Below are 23,094 nucleotides of genomic sequence, written 5' to 3' on the forward strand. Positions count from 1 at the left end.
GTTCAATGACAGTTCACATCTATTGCATAAAAAGCCTCCCTACAAAATGCTTTGTCATTCCCTGTATAATGCAGTTCTTTTATCACATCGCACCAACCTGCACCAACGTCCTCTAACACTATGGATGAGAAATAAAAAAGGGAAGCAGCAAGGGGCTGCCCGTAAGCAAGATCCTGAAAACAAATACTTCTGATTTTTTTTTCATCTCTAAACCACAAACATACCTTTTTTTAACATGATGAGAGAAGTGTGGGTTTTAAAACGTGATTTTCAATAAAGGTTCTGTAGACTTTGTATGGCCTTTTGCATAATGGCAAAACAGAAAGGCACAAGATGATATCAGAAATCCCAGTAATGGAACTGAATGGTACACTTCTTGTTTACTTGTAGTGACTACACTGTAATGCATCTCAGGTACAAATTTCCTGTTTTGCTGGTCACTGAGAAAATGAGATGGTGCTAAAATTCTTCCATGTTTTGTTTAACAGAGTGGTCCCACCCTAGTCTCAACCTGTCACCTCCTTTGACCCACAGCCAAGGAGCTAACTGTAATAATAGCTGAGGGCTGTCCTCCTGCAGCTGAACAAAAATACTGGCTGACAAACACAGAGGTGACGGGGGCAACAGCTTTTTACGGACAAATTAATGCACATTTAGGTAAACAAAGTGAGACAACTCAACTCCACATTTATGTCCAACTTCCTGCTTAATTTTGGTGGTTTGCTAGTATTTTTGGGGCTGCCTGCAGTCTAATGAACATGAGAGGACAGATCTAGTAAGCCCTATTGAAAAGCTTGATGAAGCAGTGGTGCTCAATAACTAGCAATGGACCTCTTCATGGCTTTATGTGCAACACAGCATGGCAAAGTGAAGCTCCTTCACTTTGCCATGCTGTGTGTGTTTTCCTGTTCTGTCTCTTTCTTATATGAACAGTGCCCTCTATTGTCAAAGAGCAGGTTCTTCTCAAGTATTTCACTCTCGCTTGCAACATAGAATATTATTTATGTTTAACAGATTTTGGGAGTGACCAAAAGTAGCTTCTCTTTCATTTTGATGTGACTTTAATTACCAAAGCCAATCAAGAAATATGTAAACAAATGAATCCAAAAAATCCCAAAAATGTCAAAAATAGAATATAAACTAATATTAATGAATTACACATACATCACACCAAATGTAACAAGCTGCAAAGTATTATAGTTTATTATTTAAAGATAGATAGATAGATAGATAGATAGATAGATAGATAGATAGATAGATAGATAGATAGATAGATAGATAGATAGATAGATAGATAGATAGATCAACTATTTGTTGGTTAAATAAAAACGTTTTCAAGTTATTTTGATCAGAAAATGTTTATCGCTTTTCATCTACACGTAGAAGCTGATACCAAAGTGGAAGTTAGCAACCTTGTGGTGAAACTTGTGGTTAGTAGGCTGGAAGTGTGTATTCTCTACATTATCTGCAAGTCATTCCTGATAAATTTCAGGAAATCAAAACATTTCCTGTAAATTATTTTGTTGCTTGGTGCACACAGCAAGGTAGAACAGTAAAAATTATTAGATTAAGTTAAATTAAATATCAATAATATCTCATTTTAACTTCATTAATAATTCATTGACTCATAAACATGTACGAATTGTGTTTATAAATAAGTTTTAAGTTTTAATTTGTTTTTATAGGTAGCAACAAAAAACAAAACAAACAACAACAACAAAAACCAAACCAAAAACTTTTCTGCTTTCCTGTTGTCACTTTTGGTATAATCCACTTTTGCCGGTCATCAAACTCCCCCGGCGCCTGCCACGACATGGTATCGTCTAATATGGCAGCCTCCGTGTTGAAGCGATGTGCGACTGCTGCTGTCAAAGTTAAAAGTTTATCTCCGTCTCTTTCAGGTAGACACATCATGCATTTGGTTAAGACTCAATATAGAGTATGATTTAATTTTAGTTTCATGTTTAACGTCTATTTTTTGTTTTTTTTTACGGTCAATATTTGAATGTTCATAGAGGTGGAGCTAAATGCCCTCAGTTCATGGTAACGTTAGCTAACAACATGAAGCTAAACTAACCGGCATTTGAGTTTTCCTGTAATTTTAAAGCCATGAGCAACTCATTTTCCCAAATATTTGACTGATGTGTGCATTTCTCTTCACAGCCCGACGATGGTTGCTTTCAGCGGCTTACACAGACAGCAAAATGTGGGAGGCGAGAGAGAAAGATCCTCAGAACCTGGGTAAGAGTTAAATCTCCACATTACACAGTACATAATGAAAAGACAAGCAAACAAAGGGCTTGTCAAGATTTGGATCATTATCCAGGGAAACGTAACATTTTTCCACCAAGTCAAGAAGTGTCAAACTAATATAGCAATACGACTGACTATAATGCCCTTAATTCCAAATAATTATTAAAGCATTAATAGTTTATTACCTTTAATAAACTGTTTAAAAAACAGATCATAAGCAGCCTGAGATGTGTAAAGAAACGTAAGTGCCACTTCCACTAAACATGGCACTACATTCAGTTTACTGCACTTACAGTGCAGTGGTTGTTATTATTGTTTATTTATTTTTTCGACCCCTACACATTCACACATGCTCACTCTCAATTGGGGCAGCTTGAGGTTCAGTATCTTGCCCAAGGTTTCTTCAATGTGAATGGAGGAGTTATGAAGTCAGCCACTGACCTTCCAGTTAGAGTGGGTAGAGTGTGTAGGATACTATCTTCTGTGGCTCAGGAGCAGGTTGGCTTCAATATGGATGGACAGGATTAGAAATGAGTACATCAGAGAGACAACTCCAATCAAGCAGTTTAGAGACTTTGGGTTGGATATGTAAAAAGAGTAGATAGTGAATATATTAGACACATGATGTTGAGGAAGGAGCTGCCAGGCAGGAGAAAAAGTGCAGACCCCAGAGAAGGTTGATGGGTGTAGTGATGGAGGGCAATCAGAGGGTTGGTGTGACAGAGGAGGAAGTTAAGTATAGGGTGAGTTAAGTATAAGTATAGGGTGAGATGAAGGCAGATTATCCATTGTTGTGGCCCCCAAAGGGAACACCAGAAAATCCCCCCCCCCCCCCCCCCCCCCATCCATCCAGTAACCCATAGTTGTACAAATATAGAATATTATTCTAGTACAGTAAATTAGTTTGTCTTGGGAGAATTATTAAAAAAGAGAATTTTTTTTCTGGAAATATTTACACCATTTGATGCTCATTGCAGAAGTCCAGCATCAAATACTACTGTGTTTACACTTCATCAACACAGGGTGGCAGTGTAGCACTGCAGCCTCATGGTGTTACAGACGAAATTTACCTGCTTCACAAAGTGTACATAATTTATACTCGTAGTTTAACAAAGTTTAAATACAATTTAATTAGATATTACCGAAGTTGTGAAAAGTTGTAAATCACCATAATAAAACTCATATATTAAAAAAACAAAAACCAAAAACGTGTCAGCAATTTATTCTACTCTGGAAAGCTTATTCTCTAGTTTATTTTACTATAATTCTGGTATTTTTTTTAAATCCTTCTTAAACTTGCAGCTGTACTCGCCAACACTATGGACAGGACATATGACAGGAATCTCCCTGTTAGCTCTCTGATTATGTCACGGGTAAGCTGCATCTACATTAAATGGACCATATTTAGTTTTTTTATTTATTTGCTGTAAACTTGATTTTTCATGGCACACTGTTTTCTGTTTCAGTTTGTGGACAACATATCATCCCGGGAAGAAATTGATCAAGCAGAGTACTACCTTTATAAGTAATCAGATATCATTTTTACATCTCCTGCATCTGTGCCAAATGTCTGCTGCTGCTTTTGGTTTTTGTGGTACCAGTCTGTGTGTTTTTGTTGGACTGAACTGTCTGTTTGGTTTGTCTGTTTTGGTTTATATTCAGTCACATGCTCTTCTTTGTTCGGGGCAACTCCAGACCTTTCCTGTTTACTCCTTCCTCTGGAATCTGCACCCATTCTTGTGATGGCAAGATTTAGTGTGTTTCCCAACTGCACTCTAGTTCAGGGCACATTCATTTTCATAATCGGGAAACACTGAACGAATTTAGATGTGCTTCTGCTGATATATTCTTATTCCTATCTCTGATTTCCAGGATAAAGTTGTGGTTCAGCAGCTGAAACTGTTTACTGTATATTTGTCATGTGATTTCCTCTCTTCCTCTTGTTGTTGTGTTTGTATCTATTTCTATTTTAAAGCATGTGAAAGAACTTTTTTTTCCGTAAATTTCTTTAAGGTTTCGTCACAGTCCAAACTGTTGGTACCTGCGAGACTGGACCATTCACGGCTGGATCAGACAGTGTCTAAAACATGGGGCTAGAGATAAGGCCTTGCACACACTTAAAAACAAGGTACACTATAATATTCACTCAGTTTATTCTTTGGGAAATAAACTACGCTGAGAGCACTGTTTGGGTCTTGCATATGAACCTTATCTCAATGATCGGAGAGGAAATCTGATCAAGGCTGTCATCATGAGACAGCACAGACTCATTGTGAAGCACTGAGGCGTGTTTTCAAACCGATCTGACCAGCACAAATAATGTTAAACGGTTAAATGGTTGACATTTTCAGCCCAGCGCTTTTTTTCAGTTCCTGAATGCGTTATAGTATCTGAGCATCCCTGAATTACTCCAGAAACAGATGTCAGGTAGCCAGTGACGCGTTTACAGTGAGGTAAAAGCGATCACGGCTGTAGTTGTTTTGATTGGCGGCATACAACTCTGACGCAAGAGCTTTCATTGTCACTAATGCACTGAGAAGCAGTCTTATTGCTGCATGTGATATACACCTTCATCATTAAATAATGTAGAAAAAAATTGATGTTTTTCCATGATGCCAATATTTTGATATCTCTGTGTGCAGATCCAGTATGGAATATTCCCAGATGACTTCACCTTCAATCTCCTCATGGATTCCTTCATTAAGGATGCAGACTTTAAAAGTAAGACTTAGTTTAAAAATCATTTTTCATTTAATCTTTGGGAAGCATAAGCACCACACAGACTGCAAGGCCAACCCCTTGCAGGTTTCCAAGCACATTCTTGTTTGCTTGAAATGTTCAAATCACCAAAATCTGATTTCAACATTTCTTTCCTTGTTTGTAAAAGACGGGGGTAAAGGGAAGCTTGTTGTTTCTATTTATTTATGTTTTCTATAATAACATTAGACCGTAAATAATTGTCTTGCAGAGCCGCTGTTTCAGTTGAATGTGAAAGTTTTGATTCCATTCGCTAAAAGTGCTTATATGCTGCAAAGTTTCAAAACAGTAGCTCAGATCTGATGTTGCTGAATTACTTTTTAGGTTTCGTCTGTTAGTTTCCTTTATTAGTGGTTTACAAATGTCGCTATTGTGACGTAGCTCAACAGTTTACAGCCTTGCCAGATGAACTCTCAATGCCCCGTCATGTTTTGTACAACAAGTGATTTGGATTAAAACCGGGTGGGCGCATAGAACTAATTTTGGGTGGTTTTGGATCTTTTGCCATTAAAAGAAAATTACAGTGTCCTTAATTATATACTCATCCACGACACTCCAGTTGATGGTTGGCACATTCTATGTAAAGGACTATATAGTGAGCTAATGGCCAGCCAAGATTTAACTTAGTTAACAGTGCCTAGAAAAAGAATTTGCACAATAAAACACAACGCATCAAAAATCAGCTAAAAGAATCAATGTCCTGCGAATATGCTGAGTGTAATTAATAAATAGTAGTTAATAAATACTTTGGGGAACTTCATGTTTCAATACATTGCTGTCATACACCTTGCTTTCATTTTGCAAGTTGTATGACACCTTGTTTGTGTCATTTAGCTTTATGCACAGTTTACAATATACTATAGACCACTGGTTTTATGCTCCTTTTTCTGGGATACCAGGATTCTCTGCTATACAGGACATAATCATAGTGCAGATTTGGACACCATTGTAAAATGGTGAACTCACCAAATACTGGTAGTTTATCATACAGCTTCTTCTCACTTCCAAGAGTTTATGGCGCAGAGTATGGCAGCCTCATCGCGAGCTCCCCCAAGCAACAGCTGGTTTTAGTGTTTAATTTTCCTTTTCCTTTATTTTTTCTCCCATTCTTATATTTTGCTTGTTCTTATGTTATTGTATTGTATTTTGCTCACCCCTGTTGCTTGTGAAGCTTGGACACAAGACTTTCACTCGCATGTGCTGTACCAGTGTACCCGCACATGTGATGTGACAATAAAAGTATCATTTATTTAACAAAAACTAAGTGCAGTGTAAGTTTTAGATTTCTCCTAGCAACCCAAACAACTCAAACTTATTTTTTCTTGTTTTTTGTACTTAACTTGTCATGAACATTAACATTTAGCATGCTGAGGCCTGCAGATTCTGAGATGTAGCTCTTGGGTTTCTCTGAGCATTGCACAGTGTTCGCTTGGGGTGAGGCTCCTGAGAAGTTTGGCACCTGTCTTGACGGTTTTTCACAAGTAATTAATCTTTTGTGTGAACTGGCAGAGTTCAGATTGTTTGGAAATGGCCATATAAGCCTTCTCAGATTGATGGACAACAGCAAGTCTTCTCTGAGATCAGTGCTGATGTCTTTTCTGTGTGGCATTCTGTTAACACATATCTGAATGAACTGCCAAATCCTCTTTTTTTTTTCATCTCTAGACCAAAAAATATAGAGGCGGTCACACATATAATCAAATAGTTGTGTGCATTTGATTATGAGTACCTGGCTGCTACTTATCCCCTTAGTTCTTATGTAAGCAGTAAGAGTTTACTCAGTTTTTCACACACAAGCTTACTCCTATCCAGATTATGAAACTTCTGTAATATAAAAAATGTTTGTCATATAGAGATATTGGGAAATGTTATCTGAGAATGTTTGTTTGTTTTTTATAATTGTTCAGGTGCGTGTTCTGTGGTTGAAGAGGTGATGCTTCAGGAGGCTTTTGATCTTCCCTCCACTCAGATCCTGTCTCTGTATGCTCTGGGCAGTTACCTAGCAACCAGACCACAACTTGCTGTGAGTGAATCAGCAGCTCTGAAGGTGTTTAGGACAGCTGATGACTCTAGAATATTCTTATGACTGGAAATTGCAAAATCAATTTCCTGTGATTCAAAAAGGGGCATCTTAGGGGGTTTCATTCTAAACTTTTATACATTTTTGTAAAAAGAGATGCCCGATGCTAATTAACATGTTGCAGTAGAAGTAATAAAACACTTGTTCTTTGCTGCGATCAGGTGTCAGAAGAACGGGCTCTGGGGGCATCGCTGCTTATCTGTGGACAGAAGCAAGACAACACCATTGGCCTCAGTGCTCAGCTGCTTGGCAATGCTTTCCTCGGTAAGTGCTTGAGTTTCTTTTCTTGCATTATTTTAAGTAATTTTTTTTGCTGTGATTGATAGTTTTGTTTTTTCTCCTGTAGCCTTTCATTATGCCACTTGTCTCATTTGTTTTCCTCCTTCTTCATCATCCAGGCAAGGTAGAAAATTTAAAGGGCATACATGCCGTCTTCAAAGGGATGCCTCTCTTCTGGGGTCGAGGATATCTGGGCAGAGCGCTGGCCATTATGGAGAGAGTGGCTGCTGCTTCTAGTGATGTCAAACTGTCCAAAGATACAGTAAGGGCAAACAAATCGTGCTTCATTTTGTGTGTTTTGTGTTAGGGTTGAACAACAAATTCCATTTTTTCCTGACTGGTGTTTCTTAGTATATTCACAGAAAAGTTTGTGCAGCTTGTTTTGGAAGAGACTTTAAAACCACAGATGATAGAAAGAAGTGAGATGAAGGACACATTGCAGCCTCTTATTGTACAGATTTGTACCTGAGCAGCAAAACATAAGGTGCACAGCTGACACCAACTCATAACTAAAGCAAATCTCCTTTTTTTTCAGTTTCTCTGTGCAAGTGGCAAGTTAAGTCCAAAAATACCAAATGCTATTTCCTTTGAGCACAAGGCCCAAAAAAGGAACTGAAATGGACTTGATGAGTTGATGACAACTGATTTAGTTGTTCAGTTGCCTAACCCTTGTACGTATCCTGTCTTACATAAGTATATCCTCAGACTAGAGACGCTTTCCTGCAGTATTGACATGGTGCAACTTCTTTATTTTAAAGATCTTCTTCATTTATACAGTTAATTTCACAATTTAATTGGGTATTAATAGGGCTTGTGCAGTTCAGTTCAGCACATCTAAATTAATTACTGGCGCTTTTCTGGCCCTCATAGAAATTGGGAGCAGAGGATGTGGTGTTTTTATTGTTTTTCTCTGGGAGTTCTGGTTTCTCCCACCTTCAAAAATAAGCTAGGTCCATGCTGATAATGTCATCTGAGGACACTCTTCTTTTTATGTCAAAGTTGTATCGATCCCTGAATTGGTGTCTGAGCCAGCACTCACCTCATTAAGCGTCTCAGGGTAACGCACAATTTGCAAACATATTTAAATATCAAAATCAGTAATGAGAGAGCAAAAACATTGAACATTGCAACCCCAGATATCCTTGATTATGTCCCATGTGTCTCTGATTAACTTTACAAAAGGTACCAATGATGGCATACATTATTCTTTCATATAGGCAGAAAAATATCAGTAAGACAACTGCTGCGTAATACAACACAAACGTTCTGTGCTCAAGCAAATGCACAATATGCTAGAACTGTTTATAGTTATATAGTTCATAACAAACAACTATCCGAGCCGTACCAGACAGCATTGCTCTTTGTTCTCATTTGGGCGCCTGATATCAGCCCCCTAACTGTGGGTTTGATGTCAAACGGATGTATTTCTTAACGTGTTCATTTGCTGTTGTAAAATGAGCGTGGATTAAACTGCGTGCAGCATTGCAAATAGTCCACAGGCTGCTTATTACTTTCCAGGTAGGCTGCTTGGCACAGACAGCATTGTGTGACACACACGCTGTCATGATTTTGCAATTTTTACATATATGCGCAGGCTGTAGCATCTCTAATCCGCTCTCTGCTGTCCAGTTCAATAGTACAGCTTTGTCTGCATCTAATGAGATTTTGAAGAGCCTGGAGCTCTGAGGTTGTCTTTGACAATCACTGCAACAGAAAGTGAACAGCCTGCGTCACACAGCAGCACAGCAATAACGTAGACAGAGAAGATAACGCCATAGGACAGAGAGGAAGTATTACATCTCAATGAAGGTGCTGCTGCCTCAGGTCACAGTTAATCTTACTTCTTCCTAAGATTAAGAGGTGACTTGTCAAGTAAGGTGTATAACCCTGCGTCATTAAATGTCTGGCCTGTTTTCATTCCAGTAAGAGACTTTACTTGCATAATGTAATTTTCAGCAAAAAGACCAGAAAACAGTTGTTTCAGAACATGCTTCATTACAAAATTTTATCTTTCTGCATAAATAACATTAATTTTTGTGATTATTTTTCAGCTGGGATATGTGAATGACTTGCTCCACGACCTGCCTTTGACCTCAGAGTCAGACTCTTCTGGAGAAGAGTCAGGAGGTGAAGAGGACAAGAAAGAAAACACTGTAGATGAAGACGATCAGGCCGAAGCTGCTAAGCTACCCGAGTATGTCAAGAAATTCAAGGTCGGTCTTTGTTTGTACTTAAAGCTCAAATTTGCATCAAATGTAATTATAGGGGCATGCTGGTAAAAACGAGGTTATAACTTAGAAGTCAAGCTGCTGTGAGCAGCATGCTTTGTTTTTTTTAAGGGACAGATTAAAATATAATTCTAAGGCAAGAGGTGGGGCGGAAGTATGTTTTCCCTCCCATTTGTCCATCTTTCAGCAAGATTACACAACAACCACCAAGCTGAAACCTGATGGAAAGGTGTAGCCTAGACAAAGGAAAGACCCATTAAAAATTTGATGTGGATCCAAAAATGCAAAATACGCTGTTGGGTTATAGGATACGCTTTCTGACTGCGCTCTAGTTTAAAAAGTTTCCCCTTTGCAAACAGCATAAGATGGGTTTTTTTTTGACTGTCAGAAGTGCTTTTCTCCATTCTGCCTACTGTCTTGTATTACCACTGAACTGATAATAAAATAAAAATAATAAAATTATTATTTTCCACTTATTTTTGAATAAGTGGACTGTTAATTAGGGATTCTTACATTTGTAGTTACGTTGTTGATTCTCTAAACGATAATTTATATATATATATTTTTCTCTTTAAATTAAAGCAAAGCTTCTGTTTGCATTTGTCGTTGCTCACTAAGGTGTAGTGGGCATGTTCTTGAGACCATGCTGAAAACATTTCCTTCCTCATAGAACATTTTCTTCCAAATTTTCCCAGCTGGCATTCTTCTTCTTCTTTCCTGGCTTTGTAGATCCATTAACGTTCCTGAAACATAGCTACCACCTGTAGATCAGCGGACCAGTGTAAAAGCCTTAGCTGGGATGTGGATTTTATCAGCTGCGTGCATCAGGGTTTATAATGCTTCCTGGTGCACCTACAGGAGAACAAAGAAAACAGAGTCCAGTTTGCTGTAAAGGGGTGGTCAGAGCTTCTTTTTGCAAATCCAGATGTTGAGCTTTGACTTTCAGTACATTCTGATATCAAATGCTGTAGAATATGTGCACACACATAATTACTATTGGATACATGAAATATCTGCACCTGCCAGTGTTTTTATCAAATAGCTGAATCTGAATCATTATTGAATTCATTTTCTGCACTATGCATCCTGACATGCGCTGTATGTATCCACATAAAACCAGGTTTAATTTTTCAGTCTTTATTTTCTATTTATTTTAAACTCATAGATGTCAAATTATTGTTGTGTGTGTAGTAATGATGCAAATGGATATGCACTTATACCACAATCATAAATGATTGACCTTCTGAATAAAAGTAGGTAGGCTTACAGAGAAACTTTGATCCCAATACATATGGCATTATTGCCACAGGGTAAAGATAAATTTCACTGGCTGACAGGCCAGGTGCCCCCTATAGGCATGTGTGTGGCTGCATCCAGAGGGGGATTTCCCCTCATGGCCAAAATGTTTGCTGGATGAAAATTTGGAACAAAATAGCTGCAACTGTTTATTTGACGTATGCGCATCATAAAAAAACAAACTACATTTGGTCATAGATTTAAGGGATATTTCAGACCACGAAGCTAAGATAATAAACACTGGAATTATTGGAAAGTCCGGTTGTTCTTGAATGCATCATATCTTGACTGTTTTTCTGTGCAGCCATGATTCTCGGTGTGCGTCACATATTGGAAGTGACTTTTCTGGGTCACAGGGTTTCACCCAAGTCATTTAAATGAAGTGATGAGATCATTCCTTTGTGCTTTCAACTTTTTTTGTTGCCCTGCCTCTCCAGGAATTGAGCAGTCAGCTGGAGTCTCAGGGTAAAGTAGAGTCAACCTCTTTCCAGGATTTAGTGACCGCTCTGGCCCAGCAGAACCTGGCTGCTGCCGAGACACCGGACCTCGAGCAGTATGAGAGCCGGGTGCAGGCCTGGGAGGCCGAGAAGAGGCAGCTGATCCAGAGAGAGAAGGAGATGAGGGAAAAGGCTGAGCAGGAGAAACAGGAGCGATTAGCTGCCATGGCTGCAGCTCAGCAGGTGTAGAAACTTTTTACATGGAGCCAACTGTGACTCACTGAACTGTCCGTCGAGTACGTACTTTAAAATGTGTATACTTGTGAGTGTATTATTATCATTGCACCGGATTCTGTCACTTATTACTTTTGTATATATCAGTTATTGTGTTTGTGGCTCTGTTTTTATATAATAGAGCTAATATAAATAGGCTGTCAAAATAAAACACACTTTCAGTTCTATCACATATTTGTATTTCACATTTATTGTTTGTCTGTCGTGGACTATGGGATGATATCATCACTGGAACTTATGCTCACATCAATTGTTCAGCCCGATCGTAGGGTGACCTCATGTAAGCAAAAAGATGGAAAAGCTAGGGAAAGATCATCCCATCACATCCTCCCACTCCTTTTCCTCTTTGCCTGCAGTCGTCTTTGTCACATGTTTGTGTGTTTTCTGTGTGCGCACGTCTGTCAAAAGCATCTTGGGGAGTTTTTTCTCATGGGCCACATTACACAAGATATTTGCTGATAGCAAATCTAGAGAAAAACAAATTATTTGCCTAGAAAGGAATGCAGTTTTGACCAGAAACCTTTCCGTTCACATGAAAAAGCCAATAATGTTGTATAGCTCCTGATAAATGTAAGACCAGACAAAGTGCACATCAGGCTAAATTATTAGGAAACTATCTTCATAAAAGTTCAATGTCAGCTAATACAGAAATATCACTCTAATAGCAACGACACGTTAACTAACAAATGAAGTTTGGACTCTGCACAAAAGATAAGATAATAGATCTTTGGGGGGGGGGAAATGCTGTTGTGGTAGTGCAGATAATGCATTCATTCTACATTATGCTGCAGCTATTCAGTATTCAGAGCACGAGCTTGGGAAACAGCCTGGTATGCAGTCCAGGATGAATGAGCAGCACAAAACGCTGAAACAAGAACCATTGTGATCCCGAGGCACCTCACTAACAGTTCTCAGAGTGGCCCTGCATTCATAGTTGGTGTTTGCTTAATAGTGTTATTGCATAAATTGGACCGCCTAGAGAAATATTAAAGCACGCAGGTGTTGAGTCACACTTTCAGCTCTGGCTCCACTTACTGGTTTATAACTGATTATGAATTAAGACTTTGCGTTCTTAAAAGAAAAGGGTTACTAAATCAAGATTTTACAGTTTTGTGGTGTAAATGTTTGCACCACCTGATGAGGTGAGGGGACTCAGTGGAGATTTATAAACTTAAAGAGGTGGATTCACTGACTTTTTACTTGAATATCTCCTTTTATTTACATTGCACTTGTTATCATTAAGTAGAGTATATTGTATAAAGAGGGGTGGTAGATATACTGAAGAAAGGATGTTGAATGCGGAGATGCAGACCACAGAAAGGGTTCATGATATATACACATATAGCTCTTGCAGAGTGTTAGCGAATGCAACACAGTGTATATGAACCATCTTCATCAGTCTGACAGTTGGCTTTCATTCCTGCTACGCTTAGACCACCTTGACAGATGAATTTTCGGTCACATTCAAAGTCGCTTAAATCGCCTTTCTTCCTCTCTCTGATGATCGATTTAAACCTCAGCAGAATGTCTTAATATTTGGATAAAGAACTACCTGAATAGGTGCACCTAATAACCTGGCAGTTGAGTGTACACTACAGGAGAAATTCAGCTGATTCTTGGATGCCTGCACAAAGTCGCACAGTGGTGAAATATGTGCCACTAAAGTGTAATTACCATAAAGAAAAGTGCTAGTGTCCTTCTTCCAGCTTATCAGTGAAGTCTTTCTTCTTTGTACAGTCACAGATTATTTCCACAGATTCAGGCCTTTTTTTCTGTGTGTGATGCTTATCTCACAGCGATAAAGCTGTTGAAAATATATTAGCTCTAATCCTCATTTAAAAAAATTAAAAAAAGGTGGCCATCAGTCATTCTTTGGCAGGTTAAACATTGCTGGTTAACAGCAGTGACAGGAGTATTTACTTTCTCTGCTGTTGTCCCAGAAGCCTTTTTCAGGTGTTTGAGCACCGCTGATCAAGTCAAACAGGTGAGATGTCAGGAAGTTTGACATTCATGTCACTGGTTATCCGATGCCCAGAGCCTTTTAAGTGTGTTAAAACACCCATGTCTGTTTTCTTGGAGGAGAGGAGGACGTTGGCTAGCTATGATGTCATGGTTTATTTGAGATGTAAATATTAATCTCAAAGAGAAAAGCGTGTGCATTAGACATTATCAGAGCTGGGCTTGGATACAGAGGACTTGCTTCTATTTAAACCTTTTCTTATATAAAGAAACCTCCCATGCCTTTGTTGGTCAGTAAATTTGTAAACAAGTCAACACGTTCTTATTTAATCTTTTAGGTTTAGTACGTGCTATCTCTGAACACCATGTTCTAATTGTATCTACGTTTGGGAGAGTTTTATCTTCCTGCAGATGCATTTTCCTTGTTGCATGCCCCCCCCCCCCCCTTCTTTTATATTTTGCTCCTTTTATTGATTAAGTTTGATATAAACATCTATAATTCTCCAAGGTGGGAGGGCACAGGTTGGTCCTTCTCTTGTAAAGCAGAAAAGATGCAAGATAAGATGGGTTATTATTAAAGACTTCTCACTGAATCTCCAGAGAAAGATGTTTATTAATCTTTCGTTATTCATCAGGGTCACTCGCTTCATATTTAACACTTTAAAAAGATAAGTGAAAACAAATAATGTTTAATTCATCTGTCCATTTGTTTAGAGGGCATGCATGGCTTTTATGTGTCCTGACGCTGGCGCATTGTTCCTATATTAAACGAATAAATTAAGGTGATGTGCAACGGCAATTAGACATTGGATTTATCTGCTGTCTGATTTATTTGCCTGTTATTTTGACACCGTGAGCTGAAATATATGACCTTATAAGCCAATTAAAATGCAATCAAAATAATGTTTTGCTCTCAGCCATTAGCTACAGTTACATGGTAACTTTAAAATAATACTTTCTGACTTTGAACACCAGACTTTGACAGTGTGTAAGTTGGGTCTTAGTTAAACAACGCGAAATTTCCATCTCAGTAAGTAACAAGCAGGATTAAGCAAGTGACCAACGAAGCAGCAACCTTCAGCGCTGCAGTTACTCAAAATGAGACCGGCCTCTAAAGCAAGTCAGTTCCCATAGAGGCTCATGGTTAAATTCCCAGCTTCACAGTAGAAATAAGCACGTTTACAGCGTGTTACGACACACCTGTACAGGTAATACAGTTTTGTATAACCCACCTCTGCAAATCTATTCACTTGGCTTTAATTTGAATCATTAAGATGATAATTTTTTCCTAAAATTGCTTTGAGAGGATGGGAGTAGGGGATTTTTTAAATTGCTGCTTTAAGGCTTAAATTTATGCATAATTAAAGGCACCCTGCTCCAAGTGATGCGTGGGTGCCCTGTGATCTCGTCCAATGCTTGATTGTGTTTAATTTGTCCAACAAGTAGGCTGTTTTTAGGTTTTAAGACAGCTTTTCACTGCTCAAATTTTGCATCCTGTTTAACAGTCAGACAGGGTTAGGATGATACAACTTGCTAATCAAACTAGCTGCAGGATAGTGCTTACTTTAGTTCTTAACTTCTGATCTTTTGTGTAAACATGGTAACTTCCAGTTTCAAAAGAAGAAAGACCAATGGCTAAAGCAGTAAACAAAAGGCTTTAAGACCAGAGTTAATACAGTACTTTATTAAATTAATGCTTAACATTGAAATTTGAAAAGTCATGGATAACGGTAATTATATTTTTGCATAAAAATGCATAATTTCATGCTTGCACATAAAGGAGTAACCATTACAGAAAGATAAGCTGGTTGTAGCTGTTAACTGTGGTACCCATCTTTCATTAGGTGGTAATCTAGTATATTTGTTTGTAATGAATATGCTCTTGCACCTTTGTAAGTAGTCTCAAAATCCAGATTTGAATATCTGGATTTTTATTAAGCTGCTTGAATGGGAAATTTTTTATTTTAAATATCAGATGTAGCTGCACTTGAACTTATGTTTTCCTTTTATCTACGTCTAAATTGTTGATGTTTGTGAAAATCGTCATGCGTCCTGTTCAAAGACACCAATGACATCAGTGCAACGGAAATGATCTAAGTTATTCAGCAATCACGTGACATGACAGGGTAAACACGAGTTGTGTCGTAAAATCATTACAATTACAAATTATAAACCAAATAAAGTCATATTCATTTCTCCACAATAGAGACAAATGATGAATACTTGTTATTTATAAGGACTGTTGTTGCTAGGTATTCCTGTGTCTGATCACAGGCGGCCAAAACATTTAATCAACAAAGCTTTTTAGAGTCACATTGACCAAGCAGAGGTGGATGAACCGCATCTGAGCGTTCAGTGATGACATGACTATTTGGCAAGATGTCTCACAGCTGTCCCACTGAACTGATAAGCATGAAGAAGCGCAGTGGCTACAGCCATGATGTTGAAGCAAAAATAGAAGCAGCGGGATGTTTTGATATGAATCAATCCTCAAATACTGGAAAGAAATCTCACGTGCTCCCACTTCCTGTGACAGGACCATGTGAGGATAGCTGGCAAAAGTTTTCAGCAAACGTTATTCAAAGCCAAATGAAAAAATAGAATAAAATTAGAAAAAATAAAATTGTGTGTGTATATATATATATATATATATATATATATATATATATATATATATATATATATATATATATATATATATATATATATATACACACACACACACACATGTTATATATATATATATATATATATATATATATATATATATATATATATATATATATATAACATGTGTGTGTGTGTGTGTGTGTGTATGTTATGTAATATAATATAAGTATTATATATATAGATAGATAGATAGATATCTGAATGATTTGATAAAGCTGCTTCTTAATGGCGTAAGCATCAGTAATTTGAATGGAAGGTTTCCATTCAGTTACCTGCATTTCAAAGAAATGACACAGCAGGAGCTCACAAACAACATCCAGCATGTCCAAAACTATTTCGTAGACTCAGGGATTGGAATATAAATAAGCTAATTAAACGGTGTTCCTCATTTGTCTTGCTTTTGCCCTTTGGCTATAAGTTTGCTCCATCAGCAATACAGCTTCCTGCAGACTTTTTCCACTGTGCTCTAGTGGCCAAATATAGTCATCCGGTCATTTAAAGATTAGCAGAAAAAGTCCTTAATGTCTCTTTGGTTTGCTTTCCTTGCTAATGATTACCATCATAATGTCTTATGCGCAGCTTAAGAGAAGTAAGAGCTACAGTTTTTCCCAGGAATATCAATTAGCTGGATTAACGCTTCAACTTACCAGAATGTTGTTGTCTGACTGTTGCTACGATGAGTCACATCTACTTTGGAGAAAAACTTTCTGGAAGGAGAAGTGCTGTGTAACGTGTAAAACACAGACTCTTATTTGTCATTTTTATAAACTAGAGTGAGCCTCCTTCTCTGGTGTGGTGCGTACCAGCTGAGGAATAAATCACCCTATGAAGAGATATGTTCACTTTAGATGGATGTTTTAGTCTCGAATCTGACTGAAGGTCATGCTTGCAGGAACTGTGAATGAATATTTTTATAAGGTACACGTGATTAATTATGACAACTTCATCGACAGTCTAAACAAACTGGCAGAATCTGATCTAAAAAAACAAATCTTCAAGAAAAGGGACTTGTTTCTGTTTGCAAGTTGGCAATTCAGTGCCAGTTCAAACAGTTTACATGTGATTCTCTGCGCCGTGGCTTTGTTATGCTGAAGGAGATCGCATACGGATGTTATCTATAAATCAACCAGACCTCAAGATAAACACATCCTTGCTATTTCTAAACTTTACATTTAAAAACAAGCTGCAGGCAGAATGTCCTCAAGGACAACAATCCCGTCCACCTGGGCTTATTCCTGGAGATGCTGGGAATCTTTCGTCTGGTTTAAAGTAACTGTAAACTGCTCTGTTTAGAGCTACCAGGTCAGCCCCTTAAGCTCTGTGCTATTTGTTGATACATTATTGGGGGGAAAAATCATAAAGTAATTCAATAAGAGTTCCAGAACTTCAAGGCCAAATTGTCTGCCTAACCAAGACTGTAAAGCGGAGAGTAAACTGCAGTCTTATAACTGTTATTCTGCCCTCGGTTGCAACCCAAACACGTCTGATTCAGCAGAAAAGAATCGCAACGAACAGATCGTGAAATGATAAAATGTTTTTGAATGTTTAACACAAGCACTGCTGAGTCATAAGCATTAGTGCTGACTGTTTGTGGGTTTGTTTGGCTTTTTTTATTTTCCATATATGGTTTTTGTACTCCTCCCTATGACATTGCTGTATGGTAAACAGATTAAAACAGTTCTCAGTTTAGGAACAAGTTGACTCAACTTTTAAATGACTAATTAGAAATCTGGGGAATTATTTTGTCAGAGAAACCCATTCTTACCTCCTGTTCTATTTAATTAGTGAGATTTCCACCCAGAGGTCAAGAAACAAGTTGATACAAAAAAAAAAAGGTATGCAGTGGCCTGCAACCTGCAAAAAATATTGATTGAAGTTTAATTTCAAATATTCCCTGCAAGCATTTGTGTTAAATTCACAAACAGATCTGCAATTGTAGGAACAGTGTTTGGACATTTTGACACATTAACTGCTCGTTATTCAAATTAATTTAACTCTTTTTGTGAAGACTTCTGTGATGCGTGAAAGTATTCCAAAATAATCAAAAATATTATACTTGAAGTTCATTTTCACTTCAGCAATAAATCCACTCAGTGTTTAAATAGTTTGGCAATTTGAGAAATAGGTTCTGTCCCTTATTCATCGAGTTGGAATGAAATTAACAATACTCTCTGAAGCCCAGAGCTTAACGATGCACAAAGTCCAGGCCTTGCCGCGTTTTTTGATGATTATCTTACAATAGCTCCCAGCTAAAGTTTTTTCATACAGATTTAACAACAAGAGATAACATGTTTAACATGAGCGAGCATTAAAAGGCTGCTGAATGGATTTAGTTACCTTTAGAAAGAGTAGCACAGAGTACTCTCTCACTCCAACTCAAACATAAACTTACAGCTGTTAGTTATGGCACATCTGAGAACCTGTCAAAACCTTTTCAAAATGGTGAACAAGCACATTATTACAAATTGCTGAGCTTTTCATGTGAGGCAGTGTGAGAGAGAGAGACAAAAGTGAGAGGTTACATATTTTTAAGCAAACATCTGCCTCTCCAAAGCTCTAGAGCAACATTTGTCAGTTATGAAACTGGTGGGCGTGTAGGCAGCTCATCCCTGCGTACAGGGAATTAAATAAGGAATGAAGACAGTTTTCTTTGACCCATCCCCCGAGCTATCAAATCTGTCTCTACCTGTCCTCAGTGATCATGCCGCTCTACGGGTAGCAGTCATAATCTTAGAGCCAGCCTAACAGTAAACCAAAACACAGGAGCATTGTTGCAAGGGAAATAATCCAGAGCAACGCCTACTGTAAATGCTGTAGCAAATACAGAGTGCCACACACCTGTAATAGCAGTTTTTCTTCTCTATAAATGACTGTTCTGGGAAACAAAACCATGGGAGAAAAATGTGCATTCCCTCACCCGTAAATTATAATACTTTGAGGACATAGGAATCTATAAATCCTTTCCACAACACAATGTAGTAATTGTTTGGCACAGGAATTAAAGCAAGAAGAAATGCTTTTGGGAAGTAGGGTTTTTTTTGTGTGTGATTTGCTTTCTTTAGACAGTACAGCTCACACAAAAACAAACGTACAAATAGAAAAGCCCATGCAAAAACCACATTGTGCAATGGTCTATCTACAATAACTATCTACAGAATTGTTTTTAGAGGAAAATTGATTATTTCAGTAGTGTTGGTGGTTATTACTCTAAGTTACAGTGCAGCTATGCTGCAGGTTATCTGACTTCAATACACAAATCCAGGAAAAGCACATTCATGTGAAGCCTAATCTTTCCAATCTACTTACAGCACATTCGGATAGCCCTGAAACTAAACATAACTTCAGAGAAACAAACAACTGGAAGTTGTAGGGTATGAGTATGTTCACGCACACAGCTGTGTTTTCTGGTCGGGCTGACGTGTTAAGGCCAATTATGTAATACGGACTACATATGAATGCAATGCTAAAACAAACAAAAAAAAAAACATTTTCAAGGCTGTAAAATGTCTGTAACTTTGACAGCAACAGATTGTGTTTTGATGGGGTCACTATAACAGGATGACGTCAGATAAGGGGACTCAAGGTCTCAAGAGTTCAACGTGTTCTGTCACAGTCTAGTTAAAAAGAAGCAGTAGCCAGAAGTTGTGGACTCTCCCCGTGTGTGTATGTGTGTGTGCTTTTTTTAAAGGCTTGCACATTCACAGTAATCTTTACTTATTAACTTAAAACAAAAACAAACACCTTCCATGCAGACAATTTGTCCGTGCTGGTTTTGCACAGGTGACAGGTAGCTCAGGGTTAAGCACAGCACAGGCGACAGTCCGGCTGCATCTACAAGTGCGCCCGCACACTGACTGACCCCACCCACCGAAGCTAAGTGGCAGAAACTGTTTGTTTGTCAACAGTCCTTTATAATCATTCCTTGCCCTCACATGCAGTGCTGGGAAAAGGTATTTTCCCGCCTTCTGGTTTTTTGCATATATGTCCTAGTTACGTGTTTCAGATCATAGAACTAATTTCTGTATTAGACAAAGACAACCTGAGTACACCCAAAATGTGAAACTAAAAAATTTAGAAAGATTCGATTTATTAAACTTTGAAGTTTAAATAATTAAAACTACCGTAGCTAAAGTGACCTAGCCCCTTGTTAAATCATGGATTAACTGCTGTTAAAGAAATCTTTTGAAAAGCTGAGCTCAGTTTTTCTGGCCACGCCCAGGCCCAGATTACAGGCAGACTTGCTGTATCAGCAGTGTAGGTTAGTTGTCATTTACTTCAAGTTCAAGTGAACACCAGTGATTTCCAACACATTGTCCTGACTCAGGTTATGTAAGTGTATCATGGAAATACAGTGTTGAGGTCGGTACCTAAAAAAAGTAATGTATTACACATTACTTGTTCCTTTTCTTGAAAGTAATCCAGTAGCATTCTTAAAGTTGGGTGGATAAAGTGATTCATAACACTCTTTATGTGACTTTCTCATTACTCTGCAAAATGAACTGAAAGGCTTTGTCACATAATTACCAGTTAAAAACATAAACCTTAGCTACAGTCCCACACACCACCACAAATCCCCATCTACAGGACACACATAGAACATAAAGCCAAAAACACAATGCAAAGATGAAAGAGATTTCAAAGCAATCGCTGCCATACCGACGCTCTTCTACTTTGAGCCACTGAAGTTTTGAGTGCAGCACATTAGGATCAGTTGTAACTTATCGCACAATAGCAAATATACATAGAAAAATGTGTGACTGAAACACACACCCTTAGTAATTTAATCTAACAGTATTTTTGCTGACTGAATGGTACGACAATAACTAACTATGAGTAGCATGCGATTAGATGTGCATCTGACTAGTTTTTAAGTTGTTGCTATAAATACTCCAAAAATATATATACATTGTTGTGCTCACACTCATAGTAGGTATAAAAGATGAATGCACTGCTTGGGGAATTCACGCTATGAAGCCTCAAGCCGAGCATTTTGCAGTAAAAATCCTCATATTAAAAAAAACTGATGTGACAAGTGAACTGTGAACCAAGGGGACTCTGCATGCTCATTGGCTGACGACTTCTGTTTGACAAATCATTAGCCAGTTAGCATACTCTAGAAAATTACTCTAATACCAACCATAATTTAACTTCACGTACTGTTCAGTATGACCTAAAATTAGCAACTCAGCTTATAAAGCCATCACAGAGTATTTACTGAGGTGGCACGTGAAGGAGGCCGGGATTATTATCCCATAGATTTCTGTACAGCTGATTGTTTGAAACCAAGACTCACCCCCTGCTGGCCATTAAGTAGAATGCTGGTAGAATCCTACATTCATCTACTGACAGTGATCAAACCTGTTTGATTTTTCCAGTACAGATGACAACATTTTGATTTTTCTGTTATTTCAAGTAAAGAAAAGGCTACCAAACTGGCCTACTGTTGCCATTTATGCCTACAGTATATAGTCAGCTAAATCAAAACATGTAGAATTCTTTTCCAAGATAAGGTAAGATAAAGATTCCTTTATTGCCGCTGTACATAGACATTGTACACTTCAGCTGGCATTTACTCGCCAGCTGAGGTTTGACATAGCAGCAGGTTGAAGGCTGAATTGCATGTGATTGTGGATTGTGTTCCAGTGTATCAAGTAGTAGTATTAAGTCACAGAAAACAAACATAAAAATTGCATAAATATTGGTTCTCCTAAACTGGAAGAACTTTCACAGATCGTGATGGACTCACAGACATTTTCATCTTGAGAAATGAAGAATCGGTTTGTGTGGCTCATCTGATAAATTTCAGAAACTCCGGAAACCCTTTGTAGACTGGTAAAACTTAGCTATGACTAACACTTTCCACTATTTATATGTATTATATATACCTGACGTTCTTAGACAACTAACTACCTCACTAATTCATCTCTACAGATTAACTACCATGTACATCTGCTGGTTTGTTTAAATGTCACTTTTGTTTTGATGTGTTTTGTGTTTTTTGACAATTATTGAAAGGAATTAAATAAAAAGAAGACTACTGCTCTCACCTTACCATCGTGTTTATGTACTCCACAGTGAAAATGATGGGTGCTTGTTTTGCCTTTAATTGAAACAAAATGTGTTTGGCGGCTGAATTTTAAGTTACTAATAAACTGTTCTCATTAAAATATGATCATAGGAACAGAAAGTTTTGTTACAGCCTTATTCAAAGAGGCTGTTTGTTTGACATTTTATGACACTCTTATAAACATATGTGATCAGAATTAGACTGGAGACTAACTGATGTCACTGGAGCCTTTTCACATTTTGTTGATTTTTATCAGTACCTAAGGAACAAAAAGACCCTTGAACCAGTAAGCAAAATATGAAATGGTTGTAAGGAAGTCAGATTATCAAAGTATAACCTTTAGTTGAATTATTGTCTTATTTCCCATCACCTAATCTTGCGTGTTTTCATGTGAATCGTTTGGTTAATCTTTGCGATCAATCATTTCTCAAAGTAGAATCCACCCTAACAGATCAAAATGTAAGAAAAATATAGATTTTTTCCTTTTCTTCCTCCCTCCCTCTCTCTGTCCTGAAGTGGAAACTTTGAGAGCAAAAAACTACACTTTTATTTTTCAGACTCACTTTTGTTTTGTCCTTTTCCCCCTACCTAATAATGTTATACCATGGTGTAAAGAAATTGCTGTGAGTTGTGGTTAATCTCTGTGTTACAAAATGTGACCTTTTTCCTGAACTGCTGATTAGGGCTGTGAAGTAAAATGAAGGGGAGGGGCTGAGCCCAGCAAGACGCCAGAAGGCAGAGCCTCATTTCAATGAAGTCACTGGTGTTGCTTGC

General features: G+C 37.9%; 1 protein-coding gene across 1 annotated transcript; it reads left to right on the plus strand.

Annotated features, from left to right (window-relative positions):
- Positions 1–1,813: 1,813 nt before the first annotated feature.
- On the plus strand, positions 1,814–11,794 carry mrps27 (mitochondrial ribosomal protein S27; the record flags this gene model as incomplete). Its single annotated transcript, XM_080893126.1, has 11 exons — positions 1,814–1,901; positions 2,164–2,241; positions 3,556–3,626; positions 3,720–3,778; positions 4,267–4,381; positions 4,896–4,974; positions 6,918–7,033; positions 7,252–7,354; positions 7,489–7,631; positions 9,421–9,582; positions 11,331–11,794. 11 exons carry the CDS (start codon positions 1,814–1,816, stop codon positions 11,577–11,579), a joined length of 1,263 nt encoding a protein of 420 aa, XP_080749252.1. The 3' UTR covers positions 11,580–11,794.
- Positions 11,795–23,094: the final 11,300 nt, after the last annotated feature.

Source organism: Rhamphochromis sp. 'chilingali' (genome assembly GCF_963969265.1).
Source record: "Rhamphochromis sp. 'chilingali' genome assembly, chromosome: 10".
Lineage (NCBI taxonomy): Eukaryota > Metazoa > Chordata > Actinopteri > Cichliformes > Cichlidae > Rhamphochromis > Rhamphochromis sp. 'chilingali'.